Source organism: Passer montanus, unplaced genomic scaffold (genome assembly GCF_014805655.1).
Source record: "Passer montanus isolate IOZ18808 unplaced genomic scaffold, ASM1480565v1 scaffold34, whole genome shotgun sequence".
Classification (NCBI taxonomy): Eukaryota; Metazoa; Chordata; class Aves; order Passeriformes; family Passeridae; genus Passer; species Passer montanus.
This window is the reverse complement of record NW_024368152.1, coordinates 2267578-2288451: the sequence shown is the minus strand read 5'-3', so window position 1 is coordinate 2288451 and position 20874 is coordinate 2267578. Positions and strand designations below refer to the sequence as shown.

Here is a 20874-nt window from a genome sequence, read left to right as displayed (position 1 = left end):
GAATGCTGATGTTTGCTTATGGTGGTTTTCTTTGACCAGTCTTGGGGCCAAGACAGAGCTTCCTTCCCTCTCCATGGCTAATGCAAAGGGGCAGTGAGAAGGGCTCTGAGGCTGTTGGACTGAAAGGTCCCAAGGAAACACCATTGTAGCCCAGTATCCACTGGTGATAGAATTTCTGGTAGAAGGTGTGTTGAAATGATACTGTAAAATAGGATTTCTCAGAGTTCAGTGATGTAAGAATTACTGTTTTCATGACTTTGCTTGAATTCCACTGGCTTTTTTTTTTTTTTTTGAGATAAAACTTGACATTACCATGTTAGGGAAAAGAAGATAAAGATCTGTTCAAATAATAATTTAAAGTAATAAAAGGATGCTGTAAAACTTCCTCCTCATTGAGGAGATAATGGATTTGTCATTTTTTGCATATGTTATGCTGAGTTTACAAATCAGTCTATCTGATCAGTGCTCTTTAGGCTGGATGAAAGGGTAATCATAGAAATGAGGAGGTAAGAAGCCAGCTGAAATCCAAAGTATTTCCAGTATTGTCCTGGATTTATAGGACATAACCATTTTGTTCTGGTTTATACTGTTTTTAGTAAAAGATACAGTAAATTGCAGTAAAATTCAGTACCTAGTTTGTGTCTTTTTTTAGTACCAGAATTTGTCAAGGGGAAAACACAAATAGTTAAATCTTAATTATTTTTAAACATGTGAACAGGTTGCACTTAGTGCTTGGAGTGTTCGAGGAGCTGTAATTGTTGGGAACAAGGAACCTTTGGCAGTGTGTGTCCAAAAGGACACCCAGAATCCTGGAGCTGCCTGCATCTTCTGACCCACCTGGGCTGTTGCTGTGGAGGTGGCTGAGCAGTGTCAGCAGCCTTTGGGAGTCAGAGGCTTTTAGGTGTTCTAAGTGGCGCTTTTGGGGGGACCCAGTCAGTGCTTAAGTGTGGACATTGCTGGACAGAAGGTTGTTCAGCCTGGACCAATGATCCAGGATTTAGGCATCCCTTTGCCGAAGTCGTCCAAAGGTTCAGCCTAGGAAGTACGTACAGTTGCTGGCAAGGTGGAGGGAAAAACATGATCCAAAAATGAAGTCAAGTCCTTTGCTAACTTCTTAACCAGACTGTGTCATCCTGGTAGGAAGATGTTGCTAGAATGATCCAAGACCTAAAACCTCAAGCTTTTGCTCTGATTGGGTTTCAGCTTTTCTTTAGTATGATAGTCAGTTTATGCACCTGAGCTGTATGTTTTCTTTCTGTAGAGGTGGATCTCCTGCTCCCTGTTTTAGATCTCCAGAGTGTGTCTGCCTGCCTTCTTATTCATAGGGTTCCCAATTACTTTTAAAAAGCTTTTAGTCCAAGGTATTGCTGGATGATTCAGCTGTTTTATATTGCTAATTAGAATTAAATAGACTGTATTAGAGAAATGCATATGCCTCAAAGCATTAAATGGCAATTGCTTCAAAGCAAGAGTAATTATTTGGAAAACTAGATATTAATAGTTAATAACTGATAGAAAAAAGAAATATAGAAATAAATAACAAGCCAGACTGCTCTCACTGGTGGAAGTTTCCTTAAAAAAGGTTATTTTTTTTTGGAAAATTGTCAACTACATGGTCAAAACCGCATTTTCTAGAAAAGTTCTCTGTTTTTCCTTTGTATATCATTTATATGTTGTGGTTAGCCAACCTGCTTGCAGCGCCAGAGCTGGATATTTAATTTTCTCAATGACTTTGTAGTCCTCTGCTGTTTTATTTCTGTTTTGTTGGAGCTCTCTGGTTTTCCTGTTCCCTGTGTGGATTGTCCATTTGGCAGCACGTTGTAGGTGAGTTCAGCGGGTCATGTGCGCAGTAGCTGAGGCTGAGCTTGGCTGCACAGCCACCATCAGCAGACCCATTGTACCTCAGCTCAGCTGTCTGGTGGCATTTATACCAATTCAGATGGGTGACTTTGGGGTACTAAGGGTTAAGTGTATTGATATTCCTTAAATACTGATGGAAAGCTAGTAGCCTTTAATACGGGTAGGTGATTTTAGTAGAGAGAGGGATCTCTCATGTAGTTATGCAGAATTCCAAATAACATCTGTACAGGCTGTCCTTACAGCACCAGCAAAATTTTTTGGTATTTCTTGGAAATTCGTATGTCAGAATGTGCTAATATGGTGCTGAAGTGCAAAATACATCCTCAGGACCACACTTGATCTGTATTTCTAGTGGTGGCAGGCAATGCCAGTGTGCTGAGTATTTAAAGTAAATGACCATAAAACACTGATTTTACGTAGCTGCCCTCCTGGTTATCAGGTAGCCAGCGCTGAAAAGCACATTGAGGCTTTACTAAGGAGTACAAGTCTGCTGGTGTTGCTGATGCTTTTGTCTGGACAGTGTTGTTCATGTCTTAATGCTGTTATTTTAGACTTTTGAGTTTTTGCAGTTCAGTTCTTTTAAATTTTAGGTAATTAAGACTTAAATTTTTAGCACTGTGAGTAGTTTGTAAACTTCAGGGTTTTTGCTATTTGTAAATCTCTCCTAACATCCACAGACCTGGGCTTTATTTCAAGGAATGCAATTTTTTTGGTATTAGGCATACTGTTGTTAGCAGGCTTTCTGAAACGTGAGCAGGCAGATTTGTTACTCTTCTGACTCTGGTTTTGAATTTGTTTTTTTATCCAGAAGAACAATATCTGTTGTGCATGCTCAACAACATAATTAGCATGTAGTGTGTGTATTTGCAAAATACTAAAGAGGCATTTGTACTTATTTCTTTGTTATTTATTTGCAGGGAAAGCCTGTTAATTCATGTGGTTTTGCTTTTGTTTCCATCACTGGAAACAATTTTTGCATGAATGTATGCTCTTTAGTTTGGTTGGGGGTTTTTTTTGTAACTGTTTTCCACAGAGACTGGTAATGTTGACATTGTGGTCATGCTTTGGATGTGTGTGCGAGCTGTGTGTAATTAGCAGCGTGCTTGTACCACAAGGACCTGGGCTCCCTGCAGTGCCAGCTTAGCACAGCTGTGAGTGAAGGGGAATGGGTGCAAATGAGTGCAAAGGGAAAGTCCTTGGCTCCGACCCACTTCCCATGGGAAGGAGTGCTCACTTGCGTGTTTTTGCATGCACAGTTTGTCCTAGATGTTTATTTTTCCCCAGAAAAAGAGATACTTTCCACCTGTGTGAGGAGGTGATCTGTGGATGCCAGTGGTGTGCTGGTGGATGTCCTGTGTCTCTGGGAAGTGTCAGTGAAGTGCCAGTGCTCGTACAGGTCAGCCTTTCTCCTGCAGGTCCCTCCTGCCCTGCACCTTGCTGCTCTCCCTGCACAGGTGCTGGTGCAGGTGTCCTTTGAGGAAGGGCAGCTGAGTACCAGAGTGAAAGAATATTTAACTGCATTTTTCTCTCCTGGAACTAAAGAATTAGTGGTCACAAGTGGGAGATGAGTGAGTTGAAAATACCTTGTTGCTTTCTAGCATTAGGACTGCAGCCTGAGCAGTGCTTTCAAACTGGGAGAAACAAGATGTTGCCCGGTGGCGACCAAGTTTCCTGAAACCTGTCTGCAAGTTCCGGCTGAATTTGAGGCAGCTATTATGTTACAAAGTTGGTCAAATCTGGAAGCTTCTGCTGGCATGAGTGTTTCCTAGCACAAGCTTCAATATCCTGACAAACACCAAGCCTCTGCTATGAAATCTCTTCTGAAATAAAGAGGGAACAGCTTGAGAGCCCTTTCATCCTGGAATACAGTCAGCAGGGTGTGTTTGGCCCCAAATGGTTAGCTTTACAAAAATAGTGGTAACTTGAAAAATTCAGTTGTTTCCTGGTATCTGCATGCTTTTAATACTTATTTCTATTGTACACTTCCATAAGGAGCTTGGCAGATTTTAATTTCTAGAAATACAGGTCTGTAAAAGGAAGGGTATCTCATCAGAGAAGTGTCTGGAATGTATCGAGGATAATAAGGATTTAGATTGCTATGTCTGGCAGTTTGTTTTGACTTGTAACCTGTGTGAGTAGCAAATTTTATATTACCTCAAAATATTCTTGGATAGCAACATTTTAAAGTATTTTTTTACTGATAAGTTTTGTGTATTTCAAGACATTCAAGTTTTTGTAGAAAGTTGAAATATTTGAGGAATTCATTTGAAAGGAAGGTAGGTCTTTGCAGTCCTAAGTGTTTTGTTGGAATCCAAAATAATGAATAAAAAAGATAAATGTTTTAAAACTTCATGTTGGAATAAGACCAGGCAACTCCTGCCAGTGTGTTTTAAGTTCAATGCTATTATTATTTTTTCACTAAATAATAATTAGATATATGCCATTTAAAGCATTGTACACTTATTTCCTTCATCAGTTGTATGGTAGAAGCGACTGAAAATATTTATTGAGTTCTTTAAATATAATAGATACATTTCTGATTTTTGTTCCATAATAGCCTGTGAACTTTAGAAAAAAAAGGAGTATAACTGATTGCAAGTATGACATTTTTAATTATAGAGAAGGCTTCCACTTCTAAAAATATTTTTCAAATCTTAAAATATAAAGTATTATATTTCTTGGTGGCAGCATGCCTGTTTATGTCCAGGGCTTCCAGGTTTATTGTTACCATGCCCCAGACTGCTGAACTGTTTCTGCTTGGGGTTCTATTTCATTCTTCCTTTATCATGGTTTTTCTTGGAAGAAAGTTGACTTCTGCAGTTGACTTCTTCTGAGTGGTCATGGATCTAAGAGACTGCAAGGGGGGACGGACATTTGGGGTGTTTTTATTTTTTTCAGGTGTGTTCATTTTGTATTCAAAATGCGCTTGATAGTAAGTGCAGATCTATTTTATCTTACTTCTATGTCACTAAAATAAACTGTTTAAGAAAACTATTAATGAAGCTTCGCTGACTTAATCTGGGTTTAAAATTAATGTCATTCCTTTAACTCCTTAGTTAGTGGATGGGAAGGCAAAGGGTGCCAAGAATGCTTTGCAGTTGGCAGAGCAACCAAACGTTTTTAAATTTGCTTATGCCCCAGCAAGTCTCTGTAAATACAACTTAAGTGAGCTTATTTCTGAAGTAAACTTAACAAATGTCATTTCACTGGATAACAAAGCACAGAAAAAGTCATAAATCTGTGTGCTGTGCACAGTTATGAGAACATGTACTCCTTTTTCTGATTCTAAATTAGCCCCTTCATACTTAATTTAACTTGAAGACAATGTTTCCATTATATCAGATTTTTTTTCTGTTTTGAAAACTCCAAATGGAAATTTTTAGAAATGTGAGAATTTCCCCAAAGCATTTAAAGAGCTCTCGGAGTGGTTTTGCCATAAGATGAACAAGTTCAATCAATTTTTGTATTCTCATTGCACTGGTTGGTGCACATAAAACTAAGGATATGAATAATGGTGAAGGGGAAAATTGAATTTTTAGTAACTAATTTAATTATTTGAAGTAATTCCAGACAGACTCTGTCATTCTGATCATTGTGTGATTATTACTTCAGAAAAAAATTTAGTGCATTTTAAAGTTATGTCAAAAAAAGCTGTCCTCTGTGTTTTTTGCAAGGGAGGGTGCCTTTGAAAATTCCCTCCTCACACACACACACACACACAGCCTCACCAGACTCCCCCTCTTCCCCCCACCCCCTTTTTTTTTTCTGCAAGACAATTCTCATGCACTATTTGTCTTGATCCTTTTGATTTGCAGATAAAGGGTAGGAGCAACTGGTGTTTTCTTCATGAGCACGAAATTTTGCAAGACCTTTGGTGGTGTTTAGTAGCCAGATTCAGCCTGAGTCTCACTGCTGTCTGTCTTCCTAATTGTAGCACTTAAAAAGAGCTTTTGTCTCTGTGTTGTTGTGACATAACACAAAGAATTGTGGAAAATAGGTGTTTTCAAAACAGGAGTTTGTCTTTTTTTTGGTGTTACATAATCTGTATTTATCTGCAGTTCTGATCAGCTCTTAAGTTGGAGCAAAAAGCCCCTATCCTCTTTTTTTTTTTTTTTTTTTTGTAATTAAAATACTTTTTCCATCAATTGCAATAGTATGTCCTTGATATTAAAAGTTTAAGGAGAATATTAAATATGAGATAGAGGGTATCTTTAAATTTAAAAGGCTAAATTTTATGCCTGCAGAATTAAGCAAATGTAGAAGTAATGCAAAGCTGAAATACAGTTTTAGAACTTTCTAAACTGAGAATGTTTGTTTGTCGTCTGTATACTCTTTCTGACAGACAATGTATTCTTTCTTTTTTTGTCTCTTTTTGTAATCTTAACCTGCTGTCCCATTAGCGATGTGATTATGGAATCTTTCCAGGCTGTAGTGCCCATTTATCAGGTTCTGTGTCTTATTTATCTATGATGCAAAGTAAATGTTTTGAAATTAATAAAGAGGGGCAGTGTTAACAGCCATAACAGAAAAAAAAATTAGGTGGCACGCCCAATTTAAATTTTTTTTACTAATGTTGAAAAGACATTTTCCCCTCTTTTCTTTCTTTTCCCTACTACCACAGTCAAGCAACAAATATTACAGTTTAGTCAGTTGGATGCTGAATCAGGAAGAATGCCATGTTTGTCTTTAATCACTTGGAAGAGCTCTGAAGAATTTCTTGCATCTTTCAGGAAAAGAGGAATTGCTAATGGACAAAGCAAAAATGAGAAGCCTGACTTCATACAAAAGAATTTTTGAAAGGAGTTCATCAAAATTAAATTAAATATCCTGCTGCCTCAGCCATAACACATGACAATAAATGCAGGATAATCCGGGTTTTTTGTTCTGTACTATTTTTGCAATTAGTTCACTTTTTCTCCAGCAGAGAGGCTGCGTGAAAGGTCTTGTTATTTGTGGCTGTGGTAAAATGTGCTGGCTCAGCCTGCCTGAAGAAACAGAAGCCTTGGCAGGAATGCTGATTACCATGACAATCTAAGCAATCTAGAGCTTTGGGGTGTTGTGGGTTTTACCATAAAGATAAAAAATGTGTTCTGGATGGTAGGATAGCTGATGACATCATCATGATGCAGCAGGTCCAATCATTTTTGCAAGACTTATTTTTCATTTTGTGTTACCTGAGGATGGAGGGGGGGAAACTTATCACCTTCAGGTAAATTTTTGTGACATGCTTATGTATTGACACCTTTGCCTTTTTTAGGATATTGTTTTATGCTGTAGGTACATGAAGGGATTTACATTTTCATGGGATTTTCCCAGTAGTATGGGGTTCTGTGTACTTCTTCCTGTTCCCTCTCCCCAGCCCCTTGTACAGTGCCAAATCTGTACTACAGTATCTTCACAAGCAAAGAGGAAAAAAACCCAAACCCACCCTTCCTATCCATATTAGGGTGTCATTATTTCAGCCATTACTGCCTCAAAGGTTCCACACCCTCCCTCCACCAGAATGCGTGTGTGTGGGGTAATAGGGCTAATAGCATGTTGCATGGTTCAAAACTATCTCAGATTGGAGTAGGAAAACAAATCTGCTGGTCTCTGTTGGAGTGTGTGAACTAAGTGTGATTGCCACTGGTATTTGGACATTTTGGGAAAAATAAGGAGTTTCAGTCAGAAAGGAAAAATGACTTAAAGTGTTAAAGTTGCAAAGTCTCTTTGCAAATAAATTAATCTGTGAAGTTTTCTTGTTCAAAAATCGGCTGTTTAAGTGTTTTTCTAAGAATCTTTTGGCTCATTATGGCAAAAAGCAAGAGTATTTGCATTATTACTTGTTTATTTCTTTCCAAATAATTTCCTTGTTTGCACTAAAGGATTTATTGAAAACTGCATGAGGTTATCAAGATATCAATCAACTTTTGTTCTGTTCCAGTAACCTAAAAAATCTAAGGGTTCATTGTGTAAGCTTCATTTGTAATGTGAAGCATTTACTGGTCCCATGCAATCATTGTTAAGAGCAAACAAACAAAGGTGTGTCTTTCTGCACAGTTCTAGAGCGTGAACCAAAAGCCGCGGGCCCGAATGATGAAGAGGAGGATGAGGGAGAACAGTTTGATTTTGATAGTGGAGATGAGATACCAGAAGCAGACAGGCAAGCCCTTGTACCACCTATTCCTGGTCCTGGAAATTACATAGAGCACCAAGAGGCTGGTGCTGCAGGTAAGTCAGTCTGTTGGTCTGTACCTCCACTGGGCTACATAGTCAAGAGTGATCATAGGATGCCTTTTCCTGACAGCGCAATAACAGTACTTTATTTTAAAGTTTTCCATGGTGTTATGACCCACCTCTGAGGGTAACTCATGTTCTTCTTAATGGTTCTCTTGGAGCAGATTAGAGTGGAGCAACACTGAAAAATTGGTGTCTATAAATATACACATGTTGGGTTTATTTTGGAACTATTTGGTTGTAATGGAAAGCATATATGTAACCATTTTGGTTATTGTTATATAAAGTAATATGGCAATATCAAAGCATAAAATACCACCTGCTTAAGGAAACATATAAGGCAAAAGGAAGGAAGGAAGAAAGAGAAAGAAAGGGAAAGAGTAGGAAGATACATAGTCACCGGCCATGGATCTATGATGACACTTAACTGAAGTGACAATTTGAAAGTCTTTATTTGTCAGAGGTGGGGGAAAAAGCCCATAAAATACAAAGTCTGCTGAGTTAATACACCCTCAGGTTCAGTGGGAGTATCTAAGCACCTCCTCTGCGAGGGCAAAGTTCTACGCTGTCTTTTGATCAGAAATGAGTGCATCAGAAATGAGTAGGTGGCACTTCAGGGGTAGTTGAGAGTTTATGAACTCTTCTAAGACAGCTGCCTCTAATGTCAGCAAGCCTTGTGTGAATGTGACCTTCCCTGTGAGGAAGGTGTGTGGGTAAGGGAGGGCAGTTTGGCCATGATTTGGGTGGCCTCTCCCCAAGGTCTGTCTCAGAGCTCAGTTTGTAGCCTCTGGTGGTGGGAAGTTCACCCCCTCTGTCTTGGTTTGTCATTACACACACAAAAGCTCACTGTCTTCTCTTTGCGGGCTTGCAAACCTGGCCTCAGCAAAGCGCCCAGGCACATCTGAAAATGGTCAGTTTGTTTTGAGTCACAGTCCAGTCTCTCACACGTGCAAATACCATGCAAGTGTTTTGAATGTTCCTGCCAGTTACAGTCATGGTAGATCTGGCAGGGCAAGTGACCATCATATGTAGTTCCTGTGAGGTTTCCCATTAAAGTGTGATGTCCAAACCAATGCACTGGACGTAGACTGAGTGTAATGCTACAGGAAAACTGTATATCCTTGCTGGTCTTAAGGAACATTGATGACAACCAGCATGTTTAGCTGTGAAACATGCAGTTTCACAGCATGTAAGGTAAGCTGTTTCACAGCTAAACTTTCTGGTTGCTGAGCTTCAGATGTTGTGCATAAAACTAAATTGAGTTTGAATGTATGAATTTTGTTCATAAACAGAAGTTTTGCTAAATATTAAAACATTTTTTATGACAGATGCGGATGTTCCCAGTGCTGAGGCGTAGTCTGGAAATTGCTGTATTCTGCTCAAATTGTTAACCGCTGATTTTGCTTACTTTAATCCAATTTCCTTTTGTAAACAGATTCACTGTGCTTATGGCAATTAAAGATGGGTAACTCTTCAGGTACTGTGCAGTTTGACAACCTGGAACTTAAACACCATCTTTCCCTGAGCATCTGTTGCTTGCTCACCCTTATTGTGAAGTCGTGCTTACAGCTTAAAATGATTTGATCACTTGGGATACAGTTCTGCAGTTCCCTTCAGAGGACTCTGTGGTTCTGCTGTACCTCAGCTGGTCTCAAAAAATACTGGGAACTTTCTATAACAGAAAACAATACATTTTCAAAGAGGAAAACTTGTGAAGTTATTTTATTCCTCCCTTTCTTAACCGAGCATTTTCAGGACTGCTCTTTGAGGAATGTCCCTCCATGACTTTTCTTGTCCTCATGACTACGCCTAAAATATTTCTTGTGTTTGTGTTTGTAAGATTCAAATTAGTCTAGAATCCAGATTTTAACTTTTATGATTTAAGACTATTTTGACTCATGCTTATGTCAGTCAAGTTACTGTTTTTCCATAGGTATCTTTGTAACTCATCTTGTTTTGCTCTTGTTGCATTCCTCATTGGTAAAATGGGGAGCTTGGCACTACTGTGTGGGAATTTTGAGTCATAGGTTGTAAGCAGCTTGTATAGTAAAGATCAGGTCAGTGTTTAGCATACTTGCAAAGAGCTATTAGAGTGGCTTGAACAGGTATGAAAACTAAAACTTTGTATTTTTATTTAATCTTTCAACTAAAGGAGCTGAAAATTTAGAAAACACTGAGAAGCTGCAAACATCAGAACCTGCTGCAGAAGGCACTCCAGCCAAAGTAAATCCCTACTCAGTCATAAATATTTCCCCAATCCAAGATAAGGATCCATCCTCATCACCAGAACCAAGCCCCCAAGATGAATGTGCAAGTCCCAACCTGTCTGGTGGATATTCCGTTCCTGTGCCTTGTGGATATGCTGTGCCATCCAACTTACCTTTGATCCTGCCAGCATACTGCAGTCCTGTCATCATACGCAGTGTTTCTGTAGATGAAGAAGGTACTGTATTTACACACCTTACTTTATTTGAAAGGGAATCCTTGGTTAACCTCAGGTGCCTTTCCTGTATAGCACTCACCCTGGGTGAGTATGATTAATGCTAATTCCTTTTTAATGTAATGAAATAATTTCCAGATCCAGAGTTCAGTGTTCAAGCCAAATGGTTTCTTCTCATACTATTTATTGTTTTTCCTAGATCCTGGCAAAATTCCTTCCATTTTTCCCTTTTCTATATGCATTTCTGTTAGTTTAATTTCCAGTTCTTCTGGATTTAGAGTTGCTGTGGGATTTTTCCCTTTGTGATTTGATGAATTCTTTGTCTTCTAGTACAATTTTAAGACAGAAGAGAAAAATAGAAAGGGAAATAAGTATGGATTATTACAGAAAGAGGAGATTGATTTTGTAACCAGAGTTGAGCAAGTTGACAGCTTAATGTCAAGACAGAAAAAAAAGAAAGGTCCTCATGTCCTGCCTTTTCCTTTTTGTATTTTGAATATACTTTTCTTTAGCTGAGCAGTAGCTATAATTCTTCTATAATTCCAGCCTTTATTCCAGCCTTTGCTTTTTACCACTATTAGGGATACTGTCGAGTAAAAACAAATGTTTGTGTGGTCCTTATTACCTGTAGAGGAATGTATGTTTGAGAGATAAAATTAAATGCATCATGCATTGTAATTTTCTCTTAACAGTTCTTGTAACAAATGGCTGTGTCCTTGAATTACTTAGCTTTCAAAAATGCATAGTGGGAACGAACTTTTTTTTTTTTATAAGCACATGTAAGAATAAAACTATTGCAAGGAAGAAGATTATTCATTAGCAGTGATCTAGTAAAATCAGTTCCTTATGCTAAAATGTGCCATTTGACCCAAACTGACATGTTATTGCAAGCACTTTTTTTTTTCTTGACAGGTACACCATCAGCAACTGAAGAATGTCATTATAATTCTGTAAACTTGGAGGACCCTCAGAATAGGTGATTGCCAGTTCATCATGTTGTAATGATTTGTAAAGCCTTAATTCCTAAGAAAGCTTGCATTTGATAAGTATTTTATTTTCCTTGTGTTTTGCTTCCATGTTTGTTGGTTTGGTTTTTTTCACTTTCTTACTCCTGTAATTTTGATTGTGTATTAAAATCAGCACTGGTGTGTGTAACTGTGCATGACATTTTTAAAGACACTGAGTTGAATTTTTCTAGAGTGATGGCAATGTCAGCTGCAACAGATTGTTGGAGGTTTGGTCTAGCCTGCTACTTTCAGCAGGACCACTTCCAATACTCCATCAGATCAATGGCCTTGCTGGCTGAGCCTTCAACCCTCCAAAGATGGAGGTGCTGCCCCTTCCCCAAGCAGTCTTCTCTGCTGTACTACCTTCCCTTCCCCACTTTTCCCCCCTACCTCCCCAAATGTCCAAACCAAATCTCCCAGTGGGCAGTCTATTGACCATTCCCCCTTTGTCTGGCATTAAAAAAAAAAGGCCCCAAAACCCCCCAAACAAGCCCAAACAAAAAAATAACCCCGATTGCATCACCTTTATAGTTCTCTTGGATAGTTGTAGCTACTCTTGGATCACCCCATAACATCCTTTCCACTAAATAATCTCTGTCTCTTATCTCCTTCCTTGTAAACCCTGTGCCTTAGTCCTTGGCTTCAGTTTCTCTACATCTCTCTAGAGGTAGCTTCAGCTTCTCCACAGCTCTCTAGCAGGGGAATGTTGGGAAGCCAAAAGTGGACATGCTGCTGTGGCAGCCTCACCAGCACCAGGTGAAGCAGGGGGAGCAGCTTTGCCTGATGGCTCCTGATGTAACCCCAGAATGTCTTTAGTCCTAGTTACCATGGAAAAGAAGCTCTCACGTCACTGTTTCTGAGAGAATTTCCTGTGTTCTGGTAGATGAACTCAAAAGCAGAGTATTTTTTAAGATTGTAAAGAAAGTGTTTTCAATTTTCTGACTTAAAATTGTCAGACTATTAACTAGAATAGCTAGTTATTCATCACCTAACTACATACTGAAGCAACATTTTTGACTAATTAGCAGCCTTGGAGTGGAAACTAGAAGGCAGAAATATATTTACTGTCTTGTCTTCTTGGATGTTTAAAAATGTTGTGGTGTAACTTTTAGTTCTTTTATTTTATGGCCTCTTTTTCAAGTGAAGATAACCAGAGCAAGAAAGAGGATGATGCCCTGGCCAAATGGGTTGCAGATCCTGCAAATACAGCATGGATGGAAAGTAAGTACCAGTGAGCACTGAAGTATAACTGTGGAAGGTGGTCAGTTTTAAGCTGTGATCAGCAGTATGTGTGTGTCTATGTGCACAGGCAGATTTTATGTGAATGTCCATGTTCACTTTACTGTGTGTTTTCAGATAGATTCCAGAACCAAGCTGTACCAATTAGAATATTCAACAGTGCAATAAAATTGTATTTTAGAATAAAGTTAACATTCACTTTTCCACCTTCTGGAGTCTGTGGAATCATGTGTTATGGAAGTCAGTGGAAATAAGCTCCAGTTCAGAGTCTGATCTGCAACTGTATTTGAAATTGCTCTTCTTGTGCAGTAGTGGCAAATAAGTACTTGGAAGAGGAAAAAGGAATTGCCACTGTCTTGGTGTGTGCTGTTAATTCTTGGCTGGCAGCTGCCCAGAACAGAGATTATGTGGCTTGAGGACAGGTTATCCTGCCTGTTCTCAGCTGTTCCCACTGCGCTGGAGTTCATCTTACATATTTTGTGAAGTGACTGGAGAATTTGCGTTGTCATTCTGCCTCTTAATGTACTATGATAATGATTACATTATTTAGTTTTGGTTCTTTCTGAAAAGTCAATTTCAGCTTTTCTACAGCCATTCAGTAAAGCAATGAGCAGCCTTCAACAGGCACAGAACATATCATTCTTCTGTAAGAAGGAGGGAGAAATACTGGTTTTTGAAGTGGATTTTTGTTTTCAGGCTACCAAAGGTCATCATAAGCAATGCAGATAAAACTGAAATTTCATAAATACCATATGCTACTTTGTGCATTATTGCAATATTTGAATGATTAGATGGGCAAACAAAATGCTAGTTGAGAGAGAGTCATATCTTCATTGTATTAATAGATGCTAATATAAACAAAATTCTTTAAAGTAAGGTAGTATTATATAATAAAGTATCCAATTTCAGTTGGAGAGGACCTACAGCATTTCAACCCCCTGACCATTTCAGGGCTGACGAAAAGCTAAAGGCATGTTAAGGGCTTTGTCCAAATGCCTCTTAAACACTTGGTCCCATTCAAATTTTAAGAAGTTTCTCATTTGTTTGTTTGTTTGTTTTTTTCTGTCTTGTTTTAGACCCGGATGAGGTAATTTATGATGACGTGCCAAGAGAAGACTCAGACTCTGAGCCAGGTTTGAGGTCTTTGTAATGTTGAAAGCAATGCAAATGGAATTATGTTCATGTATACTAAACAGATACGTTTGTTAAGTGCCTAAAATATCCGTAAATCAAATTAACATTGTCTCAATAATTGGTAGGTCTTAAAAAGTTCAGAATTACACTAACGCTTAAAAGACTATCTCAGCAGGTCTCCTATACTGCTCTTCTAAGAAGCTGAATTCTACTTTGTTTTATAGATACTGTTCCAAATGTTTGAGTATTCCGCATATTAGCGAATTACAGTGTTGGGTGTTGTAGCTGTAGTGCCCTGAACAAGGTAGTTAGGAATAGGGTGTTTTAAATAGTTAAATGAGGTATGATACTGTATCATCGTCATGGTTATGGAGAGAAGCTCTTTCCTTGAAGTCCCCTTCAATATGTAAATGCTTGAAAAATGGAAGAGATGGTCCAGGGGGGGCTGTTCACCATCCTGATTGTGACTGTAAAGAAATGTTTTATTTCAGCGAAGTGGTCCGCTCCTGATTGTTGTGACCATGTTTGGAGGGGACAGAATAGATCTCAAAGTAGTTGCTGGAGTCAAGATTGTACCTATACTGGAAATGATAGAGTTAGGGCTCAAGAGGCATATTTCATTGAGTTCTTGCTCAGGTTTGTTTTGCAGTTTTTGGGTGTCGTGAAGTCTGCTTAATGATCAGTTGCTACTGACTGATTGTGTGTTTGAATGAATTGGCTTATAGGGAGCTCAGCATCTTACTCATCATAACTCTCAGAGGGTGTAGATCTTTGATACTGAAATTGTTAATGAATTAAGAAAACACTTAAGCTTTCTTGTCTTGTGGTCTTGTGAAAACCACATTAATCTTTAAAGCTGTAACAGTTTCGTTTCTTATCCTTAGTAATGTTCAGGCAAAGTATTTTACAAATTATTACTGTTATTTTTCATTTTATTATTGGAAACTATCGTGTTACATTAATGACTTGAATGCTTATATTACTGGGAGTTCCCTCAGTGCTGCTCTGAGCAGGGACATCTTTGTGCTGTTGCTGATCAGTCAGGAAACAGGTACACAAGGCCCAGGTGGCTGAGCTAGGTGGGATATGGGATATGGAGCAAAGCTCTGCTGAGCATATGGGTCAGAATCTTTAGCTTAATCCATAAGACATCAATTAAAATTTTGATTTTCATGTTGTCCCTTAAGACATTGAAAGGGGACAATGTCTTAGGAATTCTGAGGAAATAGGTAGTAAGGGAAGTTTCATGTTCGTACATTCATGATCTTGATGTTTATTATTTATATGTTTTGTCAACTATTCCAAAAAAGTTTCAGTCAGACAATCTACATTACCACATGGACAAGAGTAAATTCACCCAGTCATGGGGTAAATCCTGCCCCAACACTCACAGCACAGGAGTTAGACGTGCATTAAGTCTTGATTTATTTTGACTTACTATGATCGTTCTTTTAAATTACTCATTGTAGTAGATTGCCACTAAGATGTCTTCTTCAGTAACAATTAAGGACAGTCTTGATATGTATGGGGATTTAAAAAAAAATTTTAAAATCTGCATCTTCCAAATTAGATTAATTAAATTCTTTATAATTTTCACAGAGGATTCCAATGTTAATATTAAAATCCAGGGTTTTGATGGATGTGTAAAACATACCAACTTTTCTTCTGAGTACATATTTTTTCTCTGTTTAAATGAAACGTCAATCTTTAAAGCACAGCTGCTGTTTCCTGAATTTAATAGGAGACAGTTGTAAATGCTGTATCATAACCTCTGACACTAGGGATTCCTGACAGAAGTGTTGTACCACGACAAGTGTCTACACTTTTCCACTTGTACTGACATATTATGCTGCAGGTAAAGTGCATTCCTGTTTCCTGATAAGCAATTGGCTCTAAATTTTCCATTTTATTTTGAGTAAGTTTTATGTTCTTGACATCTGTGCCAATGGAAATGCCTGTGTCTTTAACAGGAGGTACTTTGGTCAGCTGTTGCAATATAGATTTGAAAAGGTTATGTCTTGAAAAGGTTAATACTTCAAGTTTTTAGAGTAAATTATGAGCAAGGTAGCTGCCAGGTATGCAAGACTTCCAGTGACTGGTGGTAATGAGTCATAAAACACCATTGTGGAACATGTTTCTTGCTACTTTGGTCTGACCTGTTCTGCTGGAATAGTGACATTTTCATCTGATTCTTGCCATGTTTTAGCATTTTTTAGCATATCCCTAGGGACAAATGGCAGGCTTAAAAATGGAAGGATGATGCTTCTCAGTGCAGATGTGCATTCACAGGGTTTAAACTTCCTTATGTGATTTGGACACAACAGTGTCATTTGAGTAGCACATGTTTCTAAATGTATCATGGTGTGCACCTATAACGCTGTCCTTTTTAAATGCTCTGTTTCAACAAAGACAATCCACTTTGGCTGTTTGAATATTGGATTTAATTCAGAATTTTTAATGTGCATATAGAAGGCTGTGCAATTCTTTGTAGCATATCCTGAGTAAGTTTTCTGGTGTTTGGACAAACATACATTTCAGTGTAGCTTTTTTTATTTTGGTTTAATTCTTACAGAGGAAATGATTTATGATGATGTTGAAAATGGTGAGGATGGTGGAAACAGCTCCCTGGAATATGGGTGGAGTTCAAGTGAGTTTGAAAGCTATGAAGAACAGAGTGATTCTGAGTGTAAAAATGGAATTCCCAGCTCCTTTTTGCGAGGCAACCACAAGAGACATGTATGTATCCTGCAGTGCTACTCAGTCACTGAGATTGTCCTGGTTTCTAACACTTCCCTTTCTCACTTGTACTTCTTTTTTTCTTCAATTCAGTTTCAAATGCCAACAGCATCTTTTTAAAGGAGATGAGAATCAGTGTGGAAGTGACAGTATATAACAAAATGTAGCAGGGAAAAGAAGATGTGAAAATATTAAACAGAAGCTTATTACAAAAAAGATAAAACTCAAATTGGATAAAAATGAAATTAAAATTGAGTTTGTTTTTGCTTATGGGCAGTTCCTTACCTTCTCTTCTTTTGCAGTTGCTGGATTTGTATAAGTGGTAAATAAGTGTGGAAAATAACATGAAAAATAAATGGGGACAAGCCTGATAAGAATTGGTGGTTTGGGATCTTTAGGTGCTCAAAAGTCACAAAACTCTTCACCAGTGTTCCCTAGCTTTCTGTCTTAGATCTGCCTCAGTTTGCTTGTTTGAAAGTGACTGAGCTTAAAAAACTTCTGAAAGTAAAAGATTTTTATAATGAAAGAGAGTTCTACCTGTTAGAAGAGAAGAGAGGTGGCACGATTAAAGTGATCCCTCTGTGACACTTCTGAGATCTCGTACCTTTGGCTCCATCTGTCCTGCAGGAGGCAGGAAGGCACAGGTGACACAGTGCCTGTCCTCACTGCACCTCTCCCATTGCACAGGGAGAGGCCCTGGGCTCTTGCCTTCTCTTTGCCTTGGCTCTTCTTCTGCCCTTGAGTACCCTCTCTGTGGGAGGCTCCCCAGTGTCTGTTGACTGGGGACAGACCCCCAAGAGCCACTTGGCAGCTGTGTCTTGTGAGCTGTCTCAGCACCCCGTGGCTGGAATGTGCAGGGGTTGCAGACAGGGTGTTATTTCATGGGACCCTTATTTTCATTTTGCAGGTTTCTTAACTTGATGAGAATAAAAGCCTTGCTGTCTGTGTTTCCCTCCAGTACATGTAATCTGCTCTCCCCTCACCTCCATCCTGCTGCACGTCCTTTGGAAATCAGGGAGTGAGCAATTAACTGCAGGACTTGAACCCACACAAACCTGCACTTTGTAAGCTGAGTGCTCATCCTCTGTTTCTGTCTTGGTTTTGTTCTGACTAGAACGATTTTAAGCTGTTGCAGCTGTTTGTTTGGGAGTTTTTTCTAACAAGACTAAAAAAAATGGAGTTTGAATTTTTTTCTTTTTTAAATACCTTGGAAGAGACTAGGAAATTACTTTGCATGTGAGTGTGTAAGCCTTAACATGGCTGCTGGCTTATTCTTTTTTTTTTCTTTTATCTTCTCTTGTTATCCCTAGCTTCAGCTTTGGCCATAGTCATAAGAATCTATTTACATATGTGAACAAAGTAAGGTTTAAAGCCATTTTTTTGGAACTCCTAAAAGTATACTTTGATCTGTCATGGAAAACTGTTGGCCGTGGTTGAAGGTGATTGCACCAGGATCAGGCACAGAGTGTCCGAGCAAGAAACTGAGGAGAGATAAGAGAAGAGGGGTGTGCCCTTGGGTACTGCCATGCAGATGGCTTTGTCAGGCCTGTGACAAAAGGTTTTGGGGATTGCTTGTGAGGATGAGCATGAGGAGGTGAGGAACACTTAAGCTGGTGGATGGAAAAGTCAAATAGGCTCCTGCACCTGGGGTGCTGGGAGATGGAGAAATTGGGAAATTAGGGGAGGGTTTTGGCAGAGAGTGAGGAAGGAAACTTCAGGATTGCCAAAAAAAACCTTTCAACAAACAATCAAGAAAACAACAAAAAGCAATACAAAAAACCAACCCCAGCTATCCCTGCACTGGTACTTCAGCATAGGCAGACAGTACTCTTCTTTATGTACATTTTCTCTGTGTCCATTCCTTGCACTAACTCTCACTTTTCCTCAGGTCTTGTGTTGGATATTGCAGTATATTCCCAGCACATCACCTTCTGTAACCTTTTGGAGCCTGTGAAGGACTTTACGTATAATTTTAGTGTTAGTTGAAAAGTGTGGCAAGGTTGGAGGGGGGATTTTTAATTTTAAGTGCTGGTATGACTTCCCCCAAAGTCACCTTTCCATATTAATTCTTATTATTCTATTTATTTACTATTTTATTTTAAGAAGGGAAGATTTTTGTGCTGCTAAATATTTCTTGTCTGTGAATTAGATACTATTCTTTATTATACAGCTGTAATGCCAGAATCATGATGTTAGAGGTAATTGCATCCTGACTCAGCCTAGTGGAACTACGTGCTGAGCCTGTTGCTTTGTTTTCAACTCAGTAGGCCTTCTCTTTCCTGAGGCTTTGATCTCTTGCCAAATAACTCTGTTGATATCAAGCTGAGGGGTTTTCCACTGGACATCTATTATAGGGCACACCAAATATTTTCCTCTTTTTTTTTTCTTTGTTGGTTGCGTTTTAACCTCTTTTATCTACTTTTGTCAAAATGTTTAACAAGTGGTAATGAGTGTTCCAGAGCATTCCTTTCTCTGTGATAGTTTCCTTACCTTGCAAATGAATATATTTGTGTACGAGATGGTTACACCCAAGTTCATACAACGAGACTGTGATGCATGTGGAAACCACAAGACCATGAATCCTGTTAGTGTCTCCTTACCTGACTCACTGCCCTGTCAATTTCCATGTTCTCAGGTGCCAGCAATCTCCACAGGTTCCTCAGTCTCTGATTCACTGTTTTGAAGGATAGTCTGAAGTATAGACTAGGTTTTATGCTCCAGTGAATGCTTGTGGTTAAAGCTGATGTACTGTTTCCATGAGGTTTTTAAGAGATAGGCACAATACAATTAACATGTATAACAATTTAGTTACCTTAGTCTAAGTGGCTTTGCCCCTGTCTTTACAGAAAAGCACCTGGCGGAGCTCAGCAGTGCCCAGGAGCGATGGTCCCTTCCTCGGACTGGAGCTTCTCTAAGTGATAGTTTTCCCTCAGTGATAGTTTTCCCTTAGCTGTCTTTGTGTCAGTAGATAGATGGGGCAATGTGCATGATTTATGTGAGTGCTTTAGCATGAAGTTTTTGGTATGGCTTTTTGAAAAGATTGTGTCTTTTTGTACACTGTAGCTTTCTCATGACCTAACGCGTTTAAAGGAGCATTATGAAAAAAAGATGAAAGATTTGATGTCAAACACTGTGGGAGCAGTAGAGATTCAGCAACTAAGGCAAAAACATGAGCTGAAGGTAGTGTAGTTGATTTTTGTAACTACCTACATTTAAATAATTGCTTTTGCAACACAGACAATGTTGTCTTTTATTAATAACTTGAAAAAGTAGATATTAATTTGTATGAAATGTATTCTGAATGTGCTGAATTTTTATTGTGCAGTCTTAAGTTAAAGACTGAAATATTGATATCCTCTTAAAAATACTTGGTCAAGGACCTTTTCTCATGCTTACTTTTATTGTTAATAGTCTCAGAAAATGACATAGGGCATTGTCTTTCCCTGATGACTGATGCCCTTATCCCAGGGTGTGAGCCAGGTGTACAACCCTAGTGTCTCTCCGTGACCTTGGCTCCATGGGGCTAACCTAGTCCTAGCTCTGCAGCCACACAGGATCCAACTGGGAATCTCCCTGCTCTCCATTCTGAATGGAACCAGTATGGAAAGACTGGGCTTTTGCGAAAAGCTTCAGTCTCAAACCCAGAAACTGCCTGATTGCAGAAAGGCAGCTTTGTTTGTGTTCTGACAGTAGTGAGGATTTTTTGTTGTACTGACATTTTGGGAAAGAAGTACAAAGCAGGGTACTTTAATAAATATTTTCCAGCAAAGCAAAATTCTTTGGAATTTTTTTTTTTTGTTCCGTGTAATATCACTTGACTGTAGTAGTGTACTGTAAGATTATGGAATTCTTATTAAATCAATGTATTTCTTCAATGAATGAAGTTATTAGTTGTAACTTTTTCCTTCATAACAGTGTTTGTTTAAGAATATAGTTAATATATAACTGAGTCTAGGGGATTATCTTTAGGTCAGAAATACTTTGGAAGAGTTATTTGGACAGTGAAAGATGGACAAGACCTCTGGCTGTTAATGACCTGTGAGTAGTAGGTATTTGTTCCGTAAGATAACATTTGAGACTATTCAAAGTTTTCTTGAATGCAGAAGGGTTCTTAAGCATTTCCACTCTTTTAAACTTGCATGCAGTATTTCCATGAAGTAAGTCCTTGTCTCGAATTTCTATTTTATTTTGAAATACAGGAGCTTGGCTCTGAGCTTTCATGGTTCTCTCTACTTATTATAT

General features: G+C 38.6%; 1 protein-coding gene across 5 annotated transcripts in view; it reads left to right on the top strand.

Annotated features, from left to right (window-relative positions):
• Positions 1-20874, top strand: part of ARHGEF10 (Rho guanine nucleotide exchange factor 10) — a 110816-nt gene that overhangs the window by 20953 nt on the left and 68989 nt on the right. For 3 of the 5 annotated variants that reach the window (XM_039715604.1, XM_039715605.1, XM_039715602.1), the window contains exons 3-9: positions 7900-8070; positions 10229-10519; positions 11429-11492; positions 12665-12744; positions 13839-13895; positions 16469-16632; positions 19696-19812. In XM_039715604.1, coding sequence (XP_039571538.1) covers positions 7900-8070; positions 10229-10519; positions 11429-11492; positions 12665-12744; positions 13839-13895; positions 16469-16632; positions 19696-19812 — 944 coding nt within the window. The remainder of the gene's footprint in view (positions 1-7899; positions 8071-10228; positions 10520-11428; positions 11493-12664; positions 12745-13838; positions 13896-16468; positions 16633-19695; positions 19813-20874) is intronic. The other 2 variants (XM_039715607.1, XM_039715606.1) reach the window with 1 other exon arrangement.